The 20,708-nt window shown below is 40.2% G+C and overlaps 1 protein-coding gene across 7 annotated transcripts in view; it reads left to right on the forward strand.

The window, feature by feature from the left end:
* LOC146306486 (pleckstrin homology domain-containing family A member 5-like) overlaps positions 1-20,708 on the forward strand; it is a 331,268-nt gene that overhangs the window by 252,680 nt on the left and 57,880 nt on the right. For all 7 annotated transcript variants that reach the window (XM_084710716.1, XM_084710711.1, XM_084710713.1 and 4 more), the window contains 5 exons: positions 3,016-3,120; positions 6,237-6,309; positions 13,290-13,390; positions 14,762-14,877; positions 16,538-17,665. In XM_084710716.1, coding sequence (XP_084566842.1) covers positions 3,016-3,120; positions 6,237-6,309; positions 13,290-13,390; positions 14,762-14,877; positions 16,538-17,665 — 1,523 coding nt within the window. The remainder of the gene's footprint in view (positions 1-3,015; positions 3,121-6,236; positions 6,310-13,289; positions 13,391-14,761; positions 14,878-16,537; positions 17,666-20,708) is intronic.

Below are 20,708 nucleotides of genomic sequence, written 5' to 3' on the forward strand. Positions count from 1 at the left end.
CATGCCAATCTGGTCATTAGTTTTCGGTGTAAAAGCTTAATAATTCTGCCTGTAGAGGAAAAGTTGGGTAATTAAAAATGAAACAGTGATCCACTAGGGAGTTGTAGTCCTCACTAGACAGTTAGATGTGATGGTTGTGCCACAGGGTCACCAAGAAATTTAGGAAACGTCACTTTAATGAGTACAAACAATATAATATCTTACGGCAAACGCTTCAATAGACATTTCATCCTGTTTGTCTTAAATTTAGACTCAGTCACAGCGCTCCTTGTATCTCTCTGCTGTTGACTGACATTAAAGAGGTTTTTATGCTGCAGTGCTGCATTTTTCAGTAAGTGAGCCATGATGTATGGGGGGATGTGGAAGATGCTTTGTTTAATGAGATGAATACATCTGTTGCTGCTTTTTATAGCTGCGGGAAAAGCTGCTGTTTTAGTATACGAGCCTCTTTACAACCAATGCACCAAACACATGTCACGTCAGATCGCTGGAATCGAGATCAGGGGTTTATTTTTTCCTCTCTCAGCCTCTCTGGAGTTCTCTCTGTTGTGTTTCTTCTGTTGGAGATAGAAACACAAGCACAATCTGGGCTGTTTCTGTGTTTTCATAAAGGGTTATGAATTATTTTGTATGCTTTATTTATTCAGTGTTCATTACACTGTCATGTAAATCACCCTTTATTGAGAACTGGGACAAACCATATCCTAAAAAGAAAAACTTTAAAAATTATTAATATTGATATTTTTGGTGAAAATATATTCTTTAAAAATTACATACATGTAATATATGTGAATTTATTAAATGTTTTGGCTTGCTTTAATTTTTTTTATTTCTTAACTTGCTCTGTGTCAGAAAACATGCTTGTCCCAGACAAGAATTCACAACTTTAAACAATTTAAAAATGTGTTAAAATGTAAAACTAACAATACCTAATGACAACATAGGTATGAAAATGTGCTATTATAATCATTTTTGTTTTAAAATAGATTTTTAAGTTGTGTCCCAGACTTCTATCACCTCTGTCAGATTTTTCCAAAAACATGATTTAATCAGTAATAAAAAGAGTTAGCTATACCCTAATGACCCCTGTCTCACTTCCTGGTTTAAAAATGGCAGGAATACTGCTCAAGCACTGCTAAACTCTCTATTTCTAGACAAATTTGTTAAATAATACTGCAATCAGATGTGTCTCAACCATAACATGTCAACTCTGTAGCTCTTCTAAATCAAAGCTAAATAAGAATTTAAAAATTGGTTTAAAAATGTGTATTTTAATTAGCCGGTCATCCTCCACACACACCATGCAAGTTGTGTAGGGCCCCACAAGGTACACAAGGGCCCCAACTCCCCTTGTGTCAAAGCGGGTGTCAGTGTGGATGAAGCAGAACTAAAGAGAAAATAACAGTGAGATAAACTTATGTTTCCTTCTCTCCAAGTCATTCATTCACAGTAATGTTAAGTTGATGCTCCTCCTTCTGTCTGTCTGATGTTAGCTGTCCTGCAGTCTGTCCGTCTGTCTGTCCTGCTTACAGACACATCCAGTGCTGCTCTGTGACTTTGTGTCTGACAGAAGTGAGAATGAAATACAACTACTTTATTACGTCTGATGAACACCAGCGTGCAGCGGCATTTCTAATCTGTAGCTCAGAGAAGATAACTGTGTTGTGTGTGAATATGTGGTCATATGCACATCTACACTCTCCCACATCAGCCTCTGTGGAGACCAGTCTGTCTGTCCAGACAATATGTGGACATGATGTTCCTCCTCTGAGGTGGTCAGGAGTGTAAAAACTATTCAGATCCTTTACTGAAGCAAAAGTACAAATATCACACTTTAAACATTCTTCACTACAAGTAAAAGTCCTGCATTCACAAAATCTTACTGAAGTAAATGTAAATATTATCAGATAAATATCCTTAAAGTAAAAGTATTAATGTTGCAGTAAAATGTTCCTATCAGTGTTATTATGTCTAATGTTTCTGGATTAATATTATTACTTTAATGTAACTGCTGGTCACTGCTGTACATGTTTAAGGTTGAGCTCATTTTAACTACTTTATATGCCACTGTTTAATCTACTGCAATGCATCATGGTCTATAAGACCATCTATTGTCTGTGGCATCACTGTTCTGTGAGAACCATGTATCTCCAAAAAGTCAGAAAGGAACAGCCTTTTTTTCAGCTTTGTGGATTAAATAGTTCAGCATTTCCCTCTGGGATGTAGTGTAGAAGCATAAAGTTGGATAAAATGAAACTCAAGTAAAGTACCAAAAAAGTGCAGTACTGGATGTAAATGTACTTAGTTACTGTCTGCCATTGATTACAACTCTGAACTAATGTGAGATGGGAATGAATTGACAGTGACTGATGATTGATTAAATATTGAATTTAAAATCAAAGAACTGACTAATTACCAGGCAGCAGAGCCAAAGCTCAGTCTTATGTTTGAGTATTTTCTACATTTTATATAATCTAGCATTTCTTATTTATGTTAATGTTCACTTATCTTGAGATTCTACACAAAATATTTTATTCAGTAAATATTGTTTTTTTGGTACCTCATTCTGTTCTGTACAGATCTGCTTATTCTTTGACTGACAGATGGAGCAAACTGGTTTAAAGGAGGGAGGATGGAGTGGGAGCACTGGGCTGTCAGCTGTGACTGTGTGGCAAATGGTTTACATGGTTCTCTGGTCAGTTTGGAGAGCCCCTTAACAGAGTTTTGTTTAGGACCCCATGGAGGTCAGGACCAGCTGTGACGCTGAGCAACTATAAAAAATAAAATGGCTGCTCACTGCAACTATGCTGTGAAATGAAAAAATGTAACATTCAGTCTTACGGAGAGATTTCGTCAGATTTTCCATCTGACGGAGTCTGACACATCTTTTTAAATATATATAACTCAAAAAGCTGTTTTGTCCCAATTCTCAAGAATGAGTGAAATGTTTCTTCTGTAGCTGAATGTACCTTGAGCGCATCTCCACATTTATGAGCCATTTGTGTGTTTTTGCAGCCCTCCAGGTCTTCCAAAAAAGTCCACAACTTTGGAAAGAGGTCCAACTCCATCAAGAGGAACCCCAATGCCCCGGTGGTCAAGAGCAACTGGCTTTACAAACAGGTACTGTGCAGGAGGACGACCAGCCAAGGACTGAGATGTGTTTGAGTGTGTGTGGGACTAAGAGTGGACAGATAGAAGACAGGTGAGGGAGTATGGGAATATAGAGCTACAGGATTTTAGACTTTTGAATTGTGAATTGCGCTTTTTCTGCTGCACCCACCAGCTGCCGGTTATCTTTTTTTTTTTTTACCAAATATAAAATTCAGCTTCCAGATATCTGAAACCTCCAGTACCTGCAGGGTGATGGTGTTGCAAATGTAAATTTATGTGGAGAGTCTGCACTGTAACTCTGCCAAAAATATTAATGGCATAATGTTCACTTGAATAGATTGAGCAAGTTTCAAGTGTCAAAGGGTGATTTTAAATTCTGAACAGAAATGTTTGAAAAGTAGGGAAAACAACTTCAAGAATTTAAAATGCTACAACCTTGGAAAATGGTTATCATTAATGTAAGATGTAAAGTATAAATTTGTGGTGCACACTGTTTGGTTCTTCAAATCCTTCTTTTAAAGACCTCTTTCTATTTTTCACACCAGGAATGTTTGGCCTGTTTACACACGCCTGAATCAAATAGCTGAGGCCTTGTGCTTAATGGCCGCTGTTTTGACTTTTTACTCATTGACTTTGTAGGCCAGAGTGGCTAACTAGCAACCTAGCTACATCAATGAAATGTAGGAACAGAAACACAGGGTTGTGTCTAGTTGCTAAGCATAAACTTTTGCGAGTTTTGTATGCATTGTTTCTTTATATTTCAAAGCTACTCGCATGCAGGAGAAACTTTCCTTCAGGGCTTTCTGTCAGAAAGCCGCTGTTTGTGTAATGTGTAAAACCCTAAGTCAGTGTTGGCTTATTATTTTAACCCAAACCATGATGTTTTCCTAAACATAACCAAGTAGTTTTGATGCCTAAACCTCCTGGGTACTTTGTTGTGTCCATTCAACTGCCATGACCTCCACTCTTTATACTACGTCACCTGACTTCCTAAAGCCTGTCCTGAATCAAGTGTGCATATGCAAGAGTTTTGCAAGTCCGAGGTTACCATGTAGACAGAACCGAAATATATAGTATCAGCCTACTACGTAGCATGATCATGCAAATAGCATGCATAGGTCTTCTATGATTAGTTATAAGCTGAACTGTGAATAGTTCAAAAACACTGCAATCATGGCTCCAGCTGGGAACAATTACAAAGAGAGGTGCAGAGCAGGAGGAGAACATTTTGCCTTTTGCTTTTGCATCCCTACTTTTAATTATACAGTTTTGCTATTTTTGAAGATTTGAGATGCGACAAGACAAAATCTTTGCTGTTAAATTAATAGCGATGTTGGCGGTGTGTATGTGAATCGCCAACCAGCACTTAATTTGGTGTGAAATTTTTTTTAAACCATTTGCCTTTCATTTCCTTAAAAAGCGCAGCCTGCTTGTAGTGTGTTGAGACGACAAAGCCAAAAATGCAAAGTTTCTGTGCAAATAGTATATTTTTATGGATTATATAGCTGCTGTATTGATGAGAAGACTAACAACATAATGACAGCTTTTATTTTGTTTTTCTAGAGTTATGCGCTTGTACGGGCACATAAGAAATTTTTAAAAGTTCATATTTTTTAAATGGAGTTTGGTTGAATATTCTTCCCTCCAGAGAGCTCAGGGAGGTTTAGTTCAATTCAAGCTTCCAATATGAATATTTCTTTACATTTTTGTCACGACCAAAGAACACTAACAGATGCTTAAAGGTGGTAAAGTTATTTGACAATGACTGTTGTTAGCTGTGGTTTGATTAATGGTATAATATTGAGTGTATTGATTACTGACAGTGGCTGGTCAGGCTAATCATTACCTAATTGTACTCCGTTTTTAACAGCAGTGTGCATTTATTTGTCACTCACAGATCACAATGAAAAACTGATATTTTCATATATATATATAATACTGCAATAAAAACTGAGCTTTATAGCAAAAGAGCAGCTTTAGAAATCTCTATATTGGCACTATCAGGTATTAATTAAAATTTTCTTGCTGTATTAATCTTGCACCCCCACTTTTAACTATAACGTGGCTCCCATTTCTACAATGATGCAATATCCATGCAGGTTCTTAATTTGTTCCTAGAGCTTTTTTCTTTTTGCTCTGATATTGAAAGAGGTATTAAGTCTCATTTTTAATACTGGTAGTGTGTCTAAAATTCTGCTACCATGAGAAAGTTAACTAGTCTTCTAATGTTTTCAACATCAACTGTTTGTTGGGTTGGAAACACTGAATCCTGCTGGAATCTGAGGAAACATGAGCTCCTGTCCCTGCTGCGGGGCTCGACTGGACATGAGCTCACCCAGCTTGAGCCCAGCTTGTTCTCTCATTACCTTTCCACCCACTCACTGCAAGTTGAGCAATTTTCTTCACCCCGCAGAGATCTGCTGTGGGTCAATATTTCAGTCGGACTGTGGACCTCTGACCACCGCGCGGTTCCCAGCAGACGGCAGCTTTCAGACCCCAGTTAGAGCTACTGTCAATAACCTCCATTTCAGCCTCTGCGCCGCCGCCACCGCCGCTCACTGTATTCACATTGAGACGAGAATCGATTCACTTCACTCTGGCAAAAAAAACCCTCTGTCCTCCCCACAGACCTGTCAGGCAGAGAGGAAATGTCATCAGTGTTTACCCAGAGCTCCTAACCTGAGGATCTGTGGCCGAACGCCGCACACTGCAAACACTGCTAAAGAGCCAAGTGAGAAAACGGTCTAAAAAACCTGTTATTGTCTCTGCAGTCATTACGGCACCAGGGAGGCTGGAAAAAAAAGAGGCAGAGCAGCAGCGCGGAGAACAAAGCGCAGGCCTTCGCCCCGAGCACCACAGAGGCAAATTTGTCACTACGTTATGAAGAGATAAAACAGAGCAATTTGTCTCAGAGGAGGAGATAGAAGCTGGTTAATAGAAGCAGCCAGAGGGAGAGACAGCGAGGGTGTCAAGAGGAGGGGAGGGAGGGAGATCAAAAGAGGAGAAAAACTCTGGATGTGTGTGTATGTGTGTGAGATAGAAAAAGGAGGGGTGTGTGTATTGTTCTCTGTAATGACTCCACTCTGACTGACTGACTGACTGATGGTGACCTTTGACCCCTGCAGGACAGCACGGGCATGAAGCTGTGGAAGAAGAGGTGGTTCGTTCTGTCCGACATGTGCCTCTTCTACTACCGCGGTGAGCACGCGCACACACACGCACACACAAACACATGTATCACGCAGGGTGGTTAATTAAATGTCCTTAATTCTCAAATCGAATGTAATTCATAGTGAGAGCAGGTGGAGTCTGTTTTGTTCAAGGACAATTCTGCCCTACAAAGGAGAAAGGCAGCAACTTCATTTTTGTCAAAAGGCAAAGGCAGAATACAGGAACTTCCAAATAAGGTCAAAGGTCAAATCAGAAGAATAACCTGATATCAAGCTACAAAACTGCCACATATCTAATTATCTGTCTGCAACTATTTTGGCTCAATAAGAAAACTTGAAAGTCATTTTTCTCTCAGTTTTGTGTTCTGGGAAGTTAGAATTGTTCTGCAGATATATGCTACCTATTGAGATGTGCTACTTAGTATTTGTACAGTGTTCCCTGCACACTTCTTTACACTCGTCACTCCCTGGTTGTAAACCCGTGATCCTCAGTGAAGGAGGGTTGTGTTCACTATGAAGCTCTGGGTCCTGCGTGCTGTTGGCACACTCACATCTCTGTCCCGAGGGGTTGATGAGTAACGTCTGTCTTCAGTTTTTCTGGCAGGTTGCTGTTCCATCTATTTATATTATACATCAGAACTTTTATGTATTAATTTTCATCTAAAATATGGTTTGGTTGGGGTTAGGCAAGGTAAGTGGCTGAATTTAGAGTTAGGAGAGAGGCACAGACAGAGCTAGGTTTGGTAAAGAATGTTCAGGGTTTGGGTTCGGGGCTCATCCTGGGATTCTGTTGCACTGACCTGCAGACTTGGACGCCGATGGGTGGGAGGAAAAGTTTAGGAGGGTGAGAGTGAAGAATGAGTACCATTAGTGATTGTTCCCCATCACTCTTTGTGGCATGGTTGCTCACCTAGAGGGACCTGCCTCCCCATGTGGGAGACCGGGATTCAAATCCCAAGAGTAGGATTTATGGGGATTTATTGTCTTATTGGTGGTATTGGCTCATTGCAGCCTATAAAGTGCAAACTTTTAAGCAAATGGAGTTGAAAAAAAAACTCATATACACAAGTACTCATGAAGGCAAAGGTGTAGAATTTTGTAGGGAAAATCAGCGTGAGATTCAGTGTTATGACAAAGCATTTATTCTAATTATATTATATACAAAAACAAAAATGTTTTTAAGGTTTGAAAGAAGAAAAATGTAATTCAATATAAAATATCCATGGATTACATCACTGGAAGAGTCATAATTGACCTTGTTTACAGTTTAAGGTGTCGTGTCAACAGTTTGACAGGTGTCTCTTTTATAATAGTGGCTCATGGGGAAACTGCTGGGGGATTTTTTGATACTGGGGAAAATTGGAAGCAGGGCTGCGTGGCAACATTTTTCTGTGATACACCTATGACATACTTCCCCTCCTCTTGTGCATACAGGCAGCAGTGGGAGTGAATTGCTATGGTTACGGGATGCTGTGTGCCCCTGTCACTCTGAAAGTTTGTGACAACACAGACGGAGAATGGGGAGGTAATCAGATGAGAGATGTTTTTCGCCTCCCCCAACAGTGACATGAAATATCTGTCTTAGCATGAAGGACCTGTGTTACATTCAGCTATTCAGATGTGGTTTGTGAGGAAAAAGAAGAAAAGAGACAGCAACTGGTGTCGGATTGGTGCTCAGTACTGGCGGTGCGCTCAAGTCTCATCAAAATAGCAAATGAGGAAAGAATGATGGTCGTCCCTCCAGTAGAGCTCCACTGACTTCTCATTCAGAGAGTCAGAGTCAATTTATTTGCCATTTGCATTAGGTACTAGATTATAAATGGGGGTGCAAGAGCCCTTAAAACATGAAAAAAAAAACAGTACATCAAGCAGACAGCATATAAGACAAAAAACAAAACAGCACATAAAAAAACACAGGATAAAAGGAAGAAGAGAAACAAATGCAAATGGAACGCATGGATGAATCCAACAAACAACCCCGCTCAGAAATAAAGCACGCAAACAGTGGTGCACTAATCAAAGTCTTTCTGCATAAATTACTTCAAAAGTGTTCAGCTTTTATTTCAAGTGTACAAGTTTTAAATTGCATGTGCAAATGTTCCTAGAACAATTTGAGTATATAGTGATTTAATCTACATACTGCACTAGGGAAGAAACCTTCTGCAAAGTGAGTGATGGAGCATTTATAGAACAATAGCATCTGCCCAAAAGAAGAGGAACAAAAAGATGCATCTTAAATAATACTTGTGGTGGAGCAAAACCTTATGATCACACTCTATGTTGTTCTTTTTATATATTTGTCACCAATCTGTGTAGCTGTGTTTCCACCCAAAGTAGCTGGAACTTTTAGTCCTAGGAACTACTCTTTGAAGAACTAAAAGGTTCTCTCAGTCTGTCGTTTGAATTTTCAGTACAATGTAAAGATCATTATTTTTGCACACCACTATAAAACAATGACGCTGAAATAAAATGCTGCAAACATTTGCACAGAACAGCTCAGCGCCGCAAGCCCCACCCCCAAAGTTCCTGTACTTTTGAAAAATACTGCTGCCCAAGAAGAAACTTTTGTGGGTGGAGTTAATAATAATGTCCCTGGATGTTAATGTAATCTCCAAGGGTTCTTAGTCCATGGAAAAGGTTCCTGCAGTGGCTTATGTTACATTACAAAGAATTTACAAAGGAATAAAAACATTTTTATTTCTGTTCAGAATCCCAATTTGTTTCCCCGATTCCAAATATGCTTTTATAGGTTGAGTTAAAAGAATATACTGTAAAAAGTAATTGGAACATTTGTCACTTGTGATATCGAGCCATACTCTTTTGCTGAGCTAATAAAGCTTCAGTCAGGTGATGTAACAAGCAGATAACAAATGAAACACTGTGATAAAAATACTGTTTTTTATCACTTCATCCAGAGCAGTGTAACGGCTCACATCGAGGGTCAAGAGGTCAAGTGTCCCCGCAAGTTAAAAGCAGTCGTCCTTGTTTTCCCACTCCATGGTAACGCCCACACTGCAGCACCACTAATTTAGAACCTTACCTCCACAAAAGCTCATCTGCGCCTCCTTCGTGTCTCCTAAACCCTTGAGAGAGATTTTTCCATCTCCATAAATTGACAAATTAGCCGCTCCCAGAGCGCAATCAGCAGCCGCTTTCATGACAAACCCAAGGGAAAATTGGATGTTTATTGGCTTAGCCAGCCAGAGACGAGAGAGAGGAGGCGTCCTCGGGAAGGACAATGACGTGCTCGCCTCTCCGATAATAACCTCTTCTTTTTCCATTTTTCTCCTGCTTGTTCTATCACTTTATTCTAAGCACCTTCTGTCACTCAGGTGGGGAGGTGTCTGTGGAGTTTGCAGCTGGATTTAATTCTTTGCGTATGAGCCGGGACGATAAGCATCCCTCCTACAGCAAATCTCATCCAGATTAATTCAGTCAGTGTGTTTACATGCTCTCTAATAATTCCATTATTACCAGAGATGATTACAGCTGTCATGTAAACATAAATACATAAAGCAGGTTATCAGAATGTGGGGCAGGACAACTTGATAAGCAGAGCTGGATTCATCCTCAATGAGCTGAATGAGTTTGGAAAGAATACCAAAATACTGAATTTAAAGGTCCAGTGGGTCAGATTTAGGAGGATTTATTAGCAAAATATGGAACATAATATTCATAAGTATGTTTTCATTACTGTATAATAATGTGAAAATGAGAATCGTGTTTTTGTTACCTTAGAACAAGACATTTTAACCTACACAGACTGCGTTTTTTGGTTGTTGTTTTTTTTTTGCAAGTTTCATGGCCACCATAGGTTCTCCTGCACACTTGGAAGGGGAGGGTGAGATGAGTGGTATTCCGCTGGTTGCATCTACAACCTCACCAGCAGACGACACTAAATCCTACACACTGCTCCTTCAAATAAAAGTTCTGTTATTTAAGAAAAAGGGACCAGGGAGTGACGAGTGTAAAGAAGTGTGCAGTATTACTTGTTTGAAAATGTAGCTCAAAGTAAAAAGATTGTCCAAGTAAAAACAGAGTGTCTTTTGGTGCTTAAAGTTTAAGCAGTCTCTCAAATAGAGTCATTTGATGGACGTTCAGTTGAATTTATAATGTTTACAGTTTTCTGTAAATGTGAGGCCCAGTGTTGTGGAAGTTAACACTTAAAATGTATTAGCTCAAAGTTCACTTCACAGAGAATTTCATTTATTTTTTTTTAATTTAATGTGAAATAGAACCAGGGACACTGAAGTCTATATAATGATGTTATTCTGCCATCATACTGGCAGAACTGTGCTTAGTGCATAGATACAGACGTTTGGAGATGAGTGTATAACATGGATCTATCTGTGTGTTTCTCACCGTTAACAGACTCCAGCCTGCAGTGTAGTTCATATACTTCACTGATACACCACAGAATTATACAGAAACATGAGGCTTCTTGATCAAAGAAAGTTTTTATATCTCTGCAGCGATCACACGTTGTTTTAACCAGAAAAGCAAGCATGAAATGATGACACTGAATGTGAATTCAAATGGAGAGTAGATCTGGCAGTCATTGGACCTGTATAGTATCCTACGTAAAACACAGCAGATATTCATACTTTAGTTGTATAACTAATACCTGATTTGTATCATGAAACAGACATATTGTATGTGACATTATTTGTATGTTAATCATTTATCTGGGTGGAGAGACAAAATAACAATTAGAATTCTGTTAGATTCCACTATGATTATGTGATACTGGCAGCATGCATGTCTTCCACAGAGTCCATCTGTACCACAGTGTGGGTTTCCACCATCTGCCCTCCAGCAGGCTGCAGATACTCACTTACAGTAATGAGAGTAAATGTTATTAGTTATTTCCACCTCAGGAGTTGCGCAAGAAAATAACTGTTGCACACAAATTATTATCTTGTCCGACAATATGACTACCTCGTGGGCACAAGTTATTATCTTCACATAACTTGTGTGAACAAGATATAGATCTAATGTCTTGTCTGCACACAAGTTTAAGAAAGATCTTTCTTTTGAGGCTCTTGATCTGCCCAACAAAAAATAAGTACTTAATCTGGTTGTAATTAACAAGAATTATCATGTATCTTAATCTAAGACATCACAGTTACATTATTTGTTGTGATCTGAACAAACATAAGTTTTCATGGCTGATCTGCAGCCTCTTCAAACCTCAGTGACCCTGCTGAAGAATCTTGAAATGTCAAAGCCTGAAAACACCCACTCGCTCCGCAGTGTATACCTACAGCATCCCTCTGCATGCCAGCTTACTCATTCCCTGTCTTGGCTCATTTTCTGTGTGTCTGTGTTCGGTATCTCAATAATTCAGCAGTGGGGATGGGTCCGGAGGAGCTGCAGGGCTCACCGTGCAGGCTGGGCTAAAGCAAACATCAGCGCTGGCTGGAGGCTGTGTAGGTTTTTGCTGCAGCTGGTGCACCACACGTGCTTCTGCCCGCACTGTGATGCCTTTAGTCTGTAGCCCGTTAGCTCCCAAAATTTTCCTATACAGAGCACAGAGAGGCATTAGGATGCAGTCATTACATTCCCAGTGTGGTAGGCCTCACATTGTTGTTGCAAGGTTTTTTAAAATGTGGCATCAATAAATATTTACTTGGTTAGAGGAATTTTACTGAAATTCAGAAGACAAGAACAAAGGAGTGAACAGAAAGCAGTGTTCTGAGAGTCTTTCCTCAGCTTTGTGTGTGTGTGTTCCACGCTGTGTACTGCACACAGCGAAGGAAACAAGATCATAGTTCACACGGGAAGCCGACCGGGCTCGTAACGATGGCCAATCATCTCATTCTGTCATTGTCTGCCGCGGCCTGATAAGCCTCAGTAGGTTTTTGTTCCATCATCGTCTGTTAGTCATTCATCACACCGGCGCCCAGATAATGCAGGACCTCCGTGTTCTCAAAGTCAAAGGCAGGACATGACAACACGTTCCAAATCCGTTGGTCTTTCCATTCATTTCCTGTTTCATTTTGTCATCTTGATTTCAACACATCAATCTGTTTTGTCTTTATTGGTAACTGACTTGTTTCACCTGTCCCTTATTAGCTCCCTGTGTATTTAGTCTTTGTGTGTTATTGTTTTCGATGTGGGTTCAGTTTTATTTCGTGGACTCTTCCCATGTGTGTCTTTGTTTTCTGTAGTTCCTGTCTTTGTCTTTTTCCTTACCTTTTTGGTTACTAATTTCTTTCACTTGTCCCTGATTAGCTCCCTGTGTATTTAGTCTCTGTATTTAGTTTTCGTGTGCCATGTTTTTGGCTTTTGGTACAGTTATTTCCTGTTTTATTTTGTTTCCTCTTCCTTCATGAGTCTTTGTTGACCTTTCGTCCTGTCTTTGTCTTTCCTGACTTTTCTGGTTTCTGATTTGTTTCACCTATCCCTGATTAGTTCCCTCTGTATTTAGTCTTTGTGTATTATGTTTTTGACTTTATGTTCAGTTATTTCCTGTTTTATTTTGTATAGTCTTCCCTTGTGTGTCTTTACTTACTTTACTTCCTGTCTTTGTCTTTTTCCTGCCTTTTTTAGTTACTGATTTGTTTCACCTGTCTCTGATTAGTTCCCTGTGTATTTAGCTTTTGTGTTTCATCTTAGTGTGTTATGCTTTTGAATTTCTGTTCAGTTATTTCCTGTTTTGTTTCAGCAACTCTTTCCTCATTTATCTTTGATTAATTTACTTCTTGTCTTTCTCTTTTTCACGCCTCTTTTGGTTACTGATTTGTTTCACGTGTCCCAGATTAGTTCCCTCCATATTTAGTCTTATTCTGTTATGGTTTTGTATTCCAGTTCATTTATTTGCTGTTTTATTTTGTCTAGTCTTTGTGATTTTGTTTTGTGGCACCAGAAGGCAATATATTTGGCAGTTCAAGCATTTAAGTGGCACTGACATCAGGCACTGAAATCTGCAATTTGATCAAGGAGATACTGGTGGTAGAGGATACAGTATGCTGACATACAACTATTCTTCTTTCTCCTTTGGTGCAGATGAGAAAGAGGATAGCATCCTGGGAAGTATCCTGCTGCCCAGTTTTCACATCTCCATGCTGTCGGTGGACGACCACATCAGCAAGAAATACGCCTTCAAGGTAAAACCCAAATGTTTAGATTAAACGGGACTTTGTTTTTGAATAGGTTCCTAATTTGAATAAGTTACTAATTTGGATTGGTTCCTAATTAGCTGTGATGATGATCAAGAAGCTGCTAAAGTTATTGCATTAAGCTGTTAATAGAAACTCAACACTTACTGTATCTTCTTTAAAATAAAGGTCCTCCAGAGTTTCAATGGACAGAAACCTATCATTTCTTAACAAGGTTGTTTTGTGAATTTTTTGGAGAAATCAAATTGAACTAAAGAAATGAATAGTTAAATATACATCATCTGTTTTCCAGTGATTCCAGTCTTTATGCTAAGCTAGGCTAACCATGCCCTGACTCCAGCTCTGTACTTAACACAAAGACACCATCCTCTCATCTAACAACTGGACTTCTTTTATTCTACCTCAAATACAGAAGGTAACAGGCCTTTATTTGAAGCAGGCTTGTATTAGAAGCAGGCCTTTATTTCTAATTCCCTGTGAGAGGTATATTTGGACATAACAGTATGAATATAACAGTTTGGATATAACAGCATGTTTTGATTTCCTTTGCACTGTTACACTTACTGCAATACGCTGTCAATACAAAATTAACTCTTCTAGTGTTTCAGTGGAGAGAAACCCTTTATTTCTTAACAAGGCTTTTATTGTGAAAAAATTGAATGTGATGTTGGAATGTGCTGCTTTTTTTCCCCTCTCAGCCATTACTTGGCACTGGACTTTATTAGTTTGTGTCCACCATGCCCTCAGCCATTATTTTAGGCCTGACTTTTATTTGATTAGCAGTTTTTATTTGTGGAAATACAGTAAGCAAATTTCCCCAAATTTTTAACTATTCATTTAAGGTGGCTATTTACTTGATTTACAATAAGCTTTGTTTCTTCCTTAGTTTACATGAAAGCTAAAGAGTAAGGACTTGATTATTTTACTACCTCATCATTACACAGCGTAATCAAACACTTACTGTACACACACAGGAAGTTGTTAGTTGGGCACATCAGTGTCATCATTTTTATTTATGCAGCTTTACCTGTGCCAAGATACATGGAGGAACCTTGAAGACTTTCACACTTACAGTGAGTGTTTTCACACTAGAGCTGAAACACACATGGAGAGGTAGTGAGGGAACACACACACATACACAACCATACTGTAGACAAACACACTCCTCTGCCAACAGAAATGATATAAAGACTCCCTGCTGGTATCTCAAGGTCAGCATCCAACGCTGTTTCTCACACTGCTGTTTCATCTCCTCCTCCCTCTGTCTATCTGTGTCTCCTCCTCCTCCTATCTCTCTCTCTCACTGTCAATAACCCCCGCCCTACTCCACCACCACCACCTTTCTCCCCACACTACCAGGCCACTCACCCCAACATGCGGACGTACTATTTCTGCACTGACACAGCCAAAGAGATGGAGTCCTGGATGAAAGTCATGACTGACGCTGCCCTCGTCCACACTGAGCCAACCAGAAGGTCGGTAACTCACCCGTGGGACACGGCGGCACAGATATGATGGTTGTAAAATGAAATCTGAGACACACACTCACTATAGTGCAACCACATATTCATAGTCTGTAGATTGGAGTGCTCTAATATTAATGAAGTATTTTATCAGATCTCAAGAGTCCTCCTAAATGCCCATAAAAGTGCCTTGTTAAGACTTTCCTCTTTCAGAACACATCAACTATGAAGGAGCACAGCTTGCCATCCCATATTAACAGTTAATTTGTTTTATCAAGCTACATAATTTTAAATAATTAAAAGCACTCAAGTTGGCACTGAGGACTATTCCTATATCATTTTATTTATTGTCGGTCATTGCTGGTCAGTTTTGTTACCTCTTTAGTTAATTCTGGTAAGGCTATACTGAAGCAGGAGGTTGTAAATTTTCAGTTTGTGGTCGGCTGTACTCATGAGTGCAAATCTATAGAAACAGTTTGACCTCTAAATAAATGATTTAGATTATTGGGACAAACTGCTGGTTTACAACTTCTGATAGCTTGGGTTTATATGTTGTGGTGATTCCAGTTCTCAGCAATTCAATGTTTTAAAGTCAGAAAAAGTGACTTTTTCTGTTAGTATCACCCTAACATTGAGGGAAATATTCTGTACGTCTATGAAGTTAAGACTTGAGTGTTTTAATGGCGTGTCATCTATGCAGAGGACAGCCATGTTGGAGGTACTGAGCATCAGCAAATGCAACCGAACTTGTAACTGTTTCTCATTATTGTTGCACAAAATGGTCAATTTTGGTCAACCAAATATAAGCTTGTAAGAATAACTTCTTTGACGTATTTAATAAAGTAGTTGAACTGTAATGTTATCTATATCTTCATGACAGATTAGCATTTTCATCCAAAAAGTTGTACTAGTAGAATATTTGACTTGAAATCCTAAGAGTTTTAGATATTTAAATTTCCAGAAAGTAAAGATCAGTTGGTCAAATTCCTTGGGTTCCACAGTGAGCTGATACTGAACCTCTCTCTCCAGCCACACACCATCTGGTTTTAGGCTTCCAAACCTTGGTACCCTTCAAGGTCTTTTGCTGTGTAAGGAGGTCATTTTTTATGTAGGGAGAGGAAATAGAAGGCAAAATTTTCTGGTCGTCATTCCAAGACGAAGCTCATACTGAGCCTCACCCCTTCTGAACCTTAGTCTTAGTCAAAATATCACCTTCCCTGCTGATCAAGTCCTTCTCTGTAAGTTTTGGCAGCTTCCGCACATTTTCTATGGCTCAGACATCCCTAAAATTGACATAAATTGAATATTCAGTTTAATTCATTCTCTTGAATACATCCCAGTGCCTCCAACATGGCTGTGCATCTGACTGAACTGTGACATAGGTCCAAATACTCTATGAAGCCTGTGACCCTAACTCTAACAGCCATTATTTCTTTCCTGTAGTTAACCCAACACCCAGGGAGCCCAGACTTCCTCCTGTCTTGCACTGTCAGGGCTTTCTGGCTGAGATCAGAAACTTGTAAGAAGTTGAAGGGCAGAAAGGACGAGTGACAGAGATAGAGGGGATGTTAGACAGACACAGGACTTCTGACAACTGAAGTCTTCTTTGAAATCTTTTAGAAAACTCTTTTCCTTTATTCTTTGTCACATTCCTTTCTTTCTTTCACCCCAGACAGGACAAGTTAAAAGTGGACCAGCGGACACCTCAGGAGTTGAACAACTTACTGAACCACAGAGTCCTAACCCGGCCCGAGATCCAGAACAACGAACGCAACCGTGAGCCACTTCGGCAACACTCCTTGTCTCGAGTCGATGACAAACGGCAAAAAGAGGCAGAGAAACACAACAGCCAGAGGGAGCGTGAGTACTACACTTTACAGAGAGATGGGGAGAGGTACTCCCTGAAGAAGGACGGCGTGAGCTACACAGTTCAGAAGGATGGAGAGCGGTATCTCCTCCACAAGGATGGAGAGAAGTACCTGCTGCGGAAAGATGGTGAGAAAACCCTGCTGAAGAAAGATGGAGACGTATGCACAATTCACAGGGATCTGGAGAAGTACGCCGTTCAGAAAGTGGATGAAAAGTACACGGTGACGCCAACAGAGGACAAATATGCTCCATCTAAAGATGGAGAGAAGTACTTGCTCACGAAGGATGGAGAAAAATATGCACTGCAGAAAGTAGGAGACAGACTCACGCTCCAGAAAGATGGACAGAAATATGTTCCTCAAAAGGAGGTGAAGAGACAGCTGTCATTAAAGGAGACGGAGAGATACGGTATGACGAGGGAGACGGAAAATAAATATGGTACCATACAAGTTGTGGACAAATATGGTGCTCTGAAGGAAGTAAAGAAATACAGTACGCTACGAGAAGGTGATAAATACGCTGGTCTCAGAGACGTAGAGAAGTACGCTACAGTCCGTGGGGGGGATAAATATGGCTTTCAGAGAGACCCGAGTGCAGAGCGGGCTCTAACTAAAATCAGCAGCATCAAGCTGCAGCCAGCTCAGGCTGCCGCCATCGCAGCAGCAGTGTCCGCATCCCGCCAGGGCCAGGCCAACCTCAGCGTCCAAAAGCCCGTCCAGGTCAACGGCTCTGGCTCTGGGTCTGCGGCGGGGGAGCAGACTGGGGACTGCAGCCCAGCGGAGGTGGACGCCAGCCTGGCTGGGGCTCCAGTAAAGTCCCCTGTTCCAGTCCAGGAGCCAGAGAGAGGCCTGTCCAGGACCAACTCCATGCAGCAGCTGGAACACTGGGTCCGCACGCACAGGACGAGAGGACCAGAAGATGACACCAGGAGGTGAGACTTAGTGTGTGTGATCTAGCCTGTGTGTGTGTGTGTGTGTGTGTGTGTGTGTGCGCGCTTTCATATTTCATATTTGTACTGTTCATTGCTGGGACCATTTGGGGATTTTGAGTGTTAGATAGGCCTGTTATGCCCCATCCTATGGTGGCCCAGCAGTTCACTATTGACCTAAATAAAGCAGAACAAGACACTTTTCAAAATAAGCAAATCCATGAGATTTATTGACAAAATATAAATAACAAAGATCAAGATGATACTAAGTCAAGACAAACTAAATTACAACAAAAAAACACAGTGTCAGAACAGTTAAACATAACAAAACCCTGTGGAGGAACACCACCAGTCCTCATGCCACAAGTCTCTGGCCTCTGCTGTTTGCACAGGTGCATTTATGCACCCCACTCAGGCAGATGCCCCTCATGAGGAATCAAGTGGGCAGGAGGTATTTACCCGCAGTCCAAATCTCTGTAACCAGGGTAACGATGACAGAGAGTGACAGACGAATTGGGTGTCATCTTGATTTAATACTTCTTTGCTTTGCTCCGTGAAACTCTTCTTTTTATTATTCCTCATGTCATTCCAAACATGTGAAAACATAGTGCATACATTAAAGTAGGTTGTGCATGAAAATACAGACAAATCACGTCCCATATTGATGTAGTAAGGGGATGATTCTGTATTATATGAGACAGGGTCCCCCTCAAGCTTCAGGTTAGCATAAATTAATATACAGTGTTCAGGTCGACTTTCAAAATAAAGGCGCAAAAACTGCTTGGTGAGGTTGGGGAAACTTAAGGTTACCTAATACATGTATGTAAATTATGTAACATCTTGCATGAAAATTTTGTAATGATTCTTGGTTTTACATGGACATGAACCTCAGTTTCCTGGGTGAAAGTCCTGCCTGTGTTTGACTGATCCATCCACCGCACCTCCTCAAATTGCAGCTTTCTTGCTCTTTATACAACGTCACGTACTTTGACAGCACGTCCAAACATAAAACTAGAGGGGGGCCTCCAGAAATAATGCTAGAGTGGTACCTACCATGAAGTATAGTGAAGTAAATGCATAATGATTGAATGTTGGCCAGTCATGTCTTCTTTGAGGGGCTGCCCATGAGTACATTTAACCTACTTATTTTAGAGATCTGGTAAGTCTGAGCATTTTTGGTGAGGTTATTTAGAGCGTACAATTTTGTTCTCTCTGAAACAAGTTGCCTTTCATTTTATTGAATTATACAAAAAATCACAACTTTCTGTTGCAATTTTCACTTGCAAAAAATGCTTAAAAACTCTTAACTTCTTTCTTTTTTTATTTTTAGAAAAGCTGCTGTGAAATCAGGCATTTTAGGCTGTAACTATCCCAAAAACAGCCTGTGAAATTCTAGAGGAAATGGTTTATGTGCTGCTGAAAGACGCACAGGAACCATAACTTCTCAATATATATAAAGGACACACACATACACACACACAAAAAAAAACATATATTCAAAGAAACTAGCTCTGTCAGAGCACTGAAGAGGCCGTCCACTCTGACTTTTCAGATGAGATTGCATTCCATAGCGGAGCTGCTTATTTTGTGGTTGTGAAAATGTATTATCTTGATGTATGTTTATGATGTTCCAAAGAAAAATTGTGTTTTCAGCACACTGCACTCTCACAGCACAAATTTCAGCCCTGCACACAGTCATTCAGGCTCAATATGCATTTTCTATTTCACTACAATCTAAGGGCGACCTCCCGTCCCGACAGGTCTCCTCCTCCACAAGATTTAAAACATTTTTTTTTTTCCAGCTCTGCCGTTCCATCTCTCCCTCTCGTATCTTCCTCCGTCCTCGCTCTGACCTTGTGGGCCAGTGGGAGCTGAAAGCTTTTTGTGTCACCACAGATGTGTATCTCATTCGGGAGCTCCGGCGTTTAGCTGGCGTTTAGCCGGTTGTACTGAGGACCGCAGCGGAACAGAAGTGCAGAGCGCCGATGCTCCGTTCGCTTTCAGCGCTTCCCCTCTCCTTCTGCTGCCATGAATAAGTCATGGAAATGAGAGTGTAATGAGAGCAGAGCGAGCTGAGCGCTGCCCAGCCACATTTGTCATCTTTATCAGCACTCACCGCAGAGGAGGCAAATAGCGAAACTTTGTTGTAGGACTGATTGTTATTATTGTTAACACAGAGTCCTGCTCCTGCTAACAGCTGTGTTATTTTAAGTGAGCCGAGTGCAGCAGTGGTGACTGAACTGATAGTGGCTATGTGCAGCATTGTTCACCCAGATGTGTCTTAGTTCATTTTTCCTCGCTCTTTTCTTGTTAGGGTCCTGAAAAACCTAAAGGCACAGTTCACCCCAAAATCCAAAATACATTATTAGAATACTGTCTCTGAAAAATAAAAAAAAAATCCTGTATGAAACTGCTCACAACAAGGTCTATGGAGTAATAGGGTCGAGATTTCTGGGAAAGAGACACTGCTGTTGAGTTTTTCAAATGTATTTGAGACTAGTGCCATCTAGTTCCATTATATTAGCAAGACAGCAGACATCTCTACAGCTGATATCCATATCTCTGCAACTAAATAATAAATAGCACCACAGGCCAGGAGAAACATTTGTGTTTTTGATTTTTGGGGTGAACTGTCCCTTTAATTTCACTGCAACAGCAGCCAACAGTTATGAGTCCTGTGTTTAATTTAGCCCATATCTCATCCACCAACTGCCGTGCATTTTACTGAGAAGAAATCTTAATGCCTGAAACAGTTCACTTCAAATTCCCACAATCTTCTGCCACTGAAATAGCGCAGCTAACCAACAGAGGCTGCTAACAACTTGAGCTGACAAAATCCAAACTGTAAAGTTTGCACAGACATACAGTTTATATTTATGGGTTGTACTGATGCCGAATTGACAAGAGAACTGCTTACATCTGATTCCCTTTGTCTTGTGTTTCTAGAGTTATGTATTTTTGCAGACACGTAAAGAATTGTTAATATGTCATATTTCCTAAATGGAGTTTTGTGCAGGAAGCTTTAGTTTATTTAAAACTCCTAATA

This window comes from Lutjanus erythropterus, chromosome 22 (assembly GCF_056507025.1).
Source record: "Lutjanus erythropterus isolate fLutEry1 chromosome 22, fLutEry1.hap2, whole genome shotgun sequence".
Taxonomy (NCBI): domain Eukaryota; kingdom Metazoa; phylum Chordata; class Actinopteri; order Lutjaniformes; family Lutjanidae; genus Lutjanus; species Lutjanus erythropterus.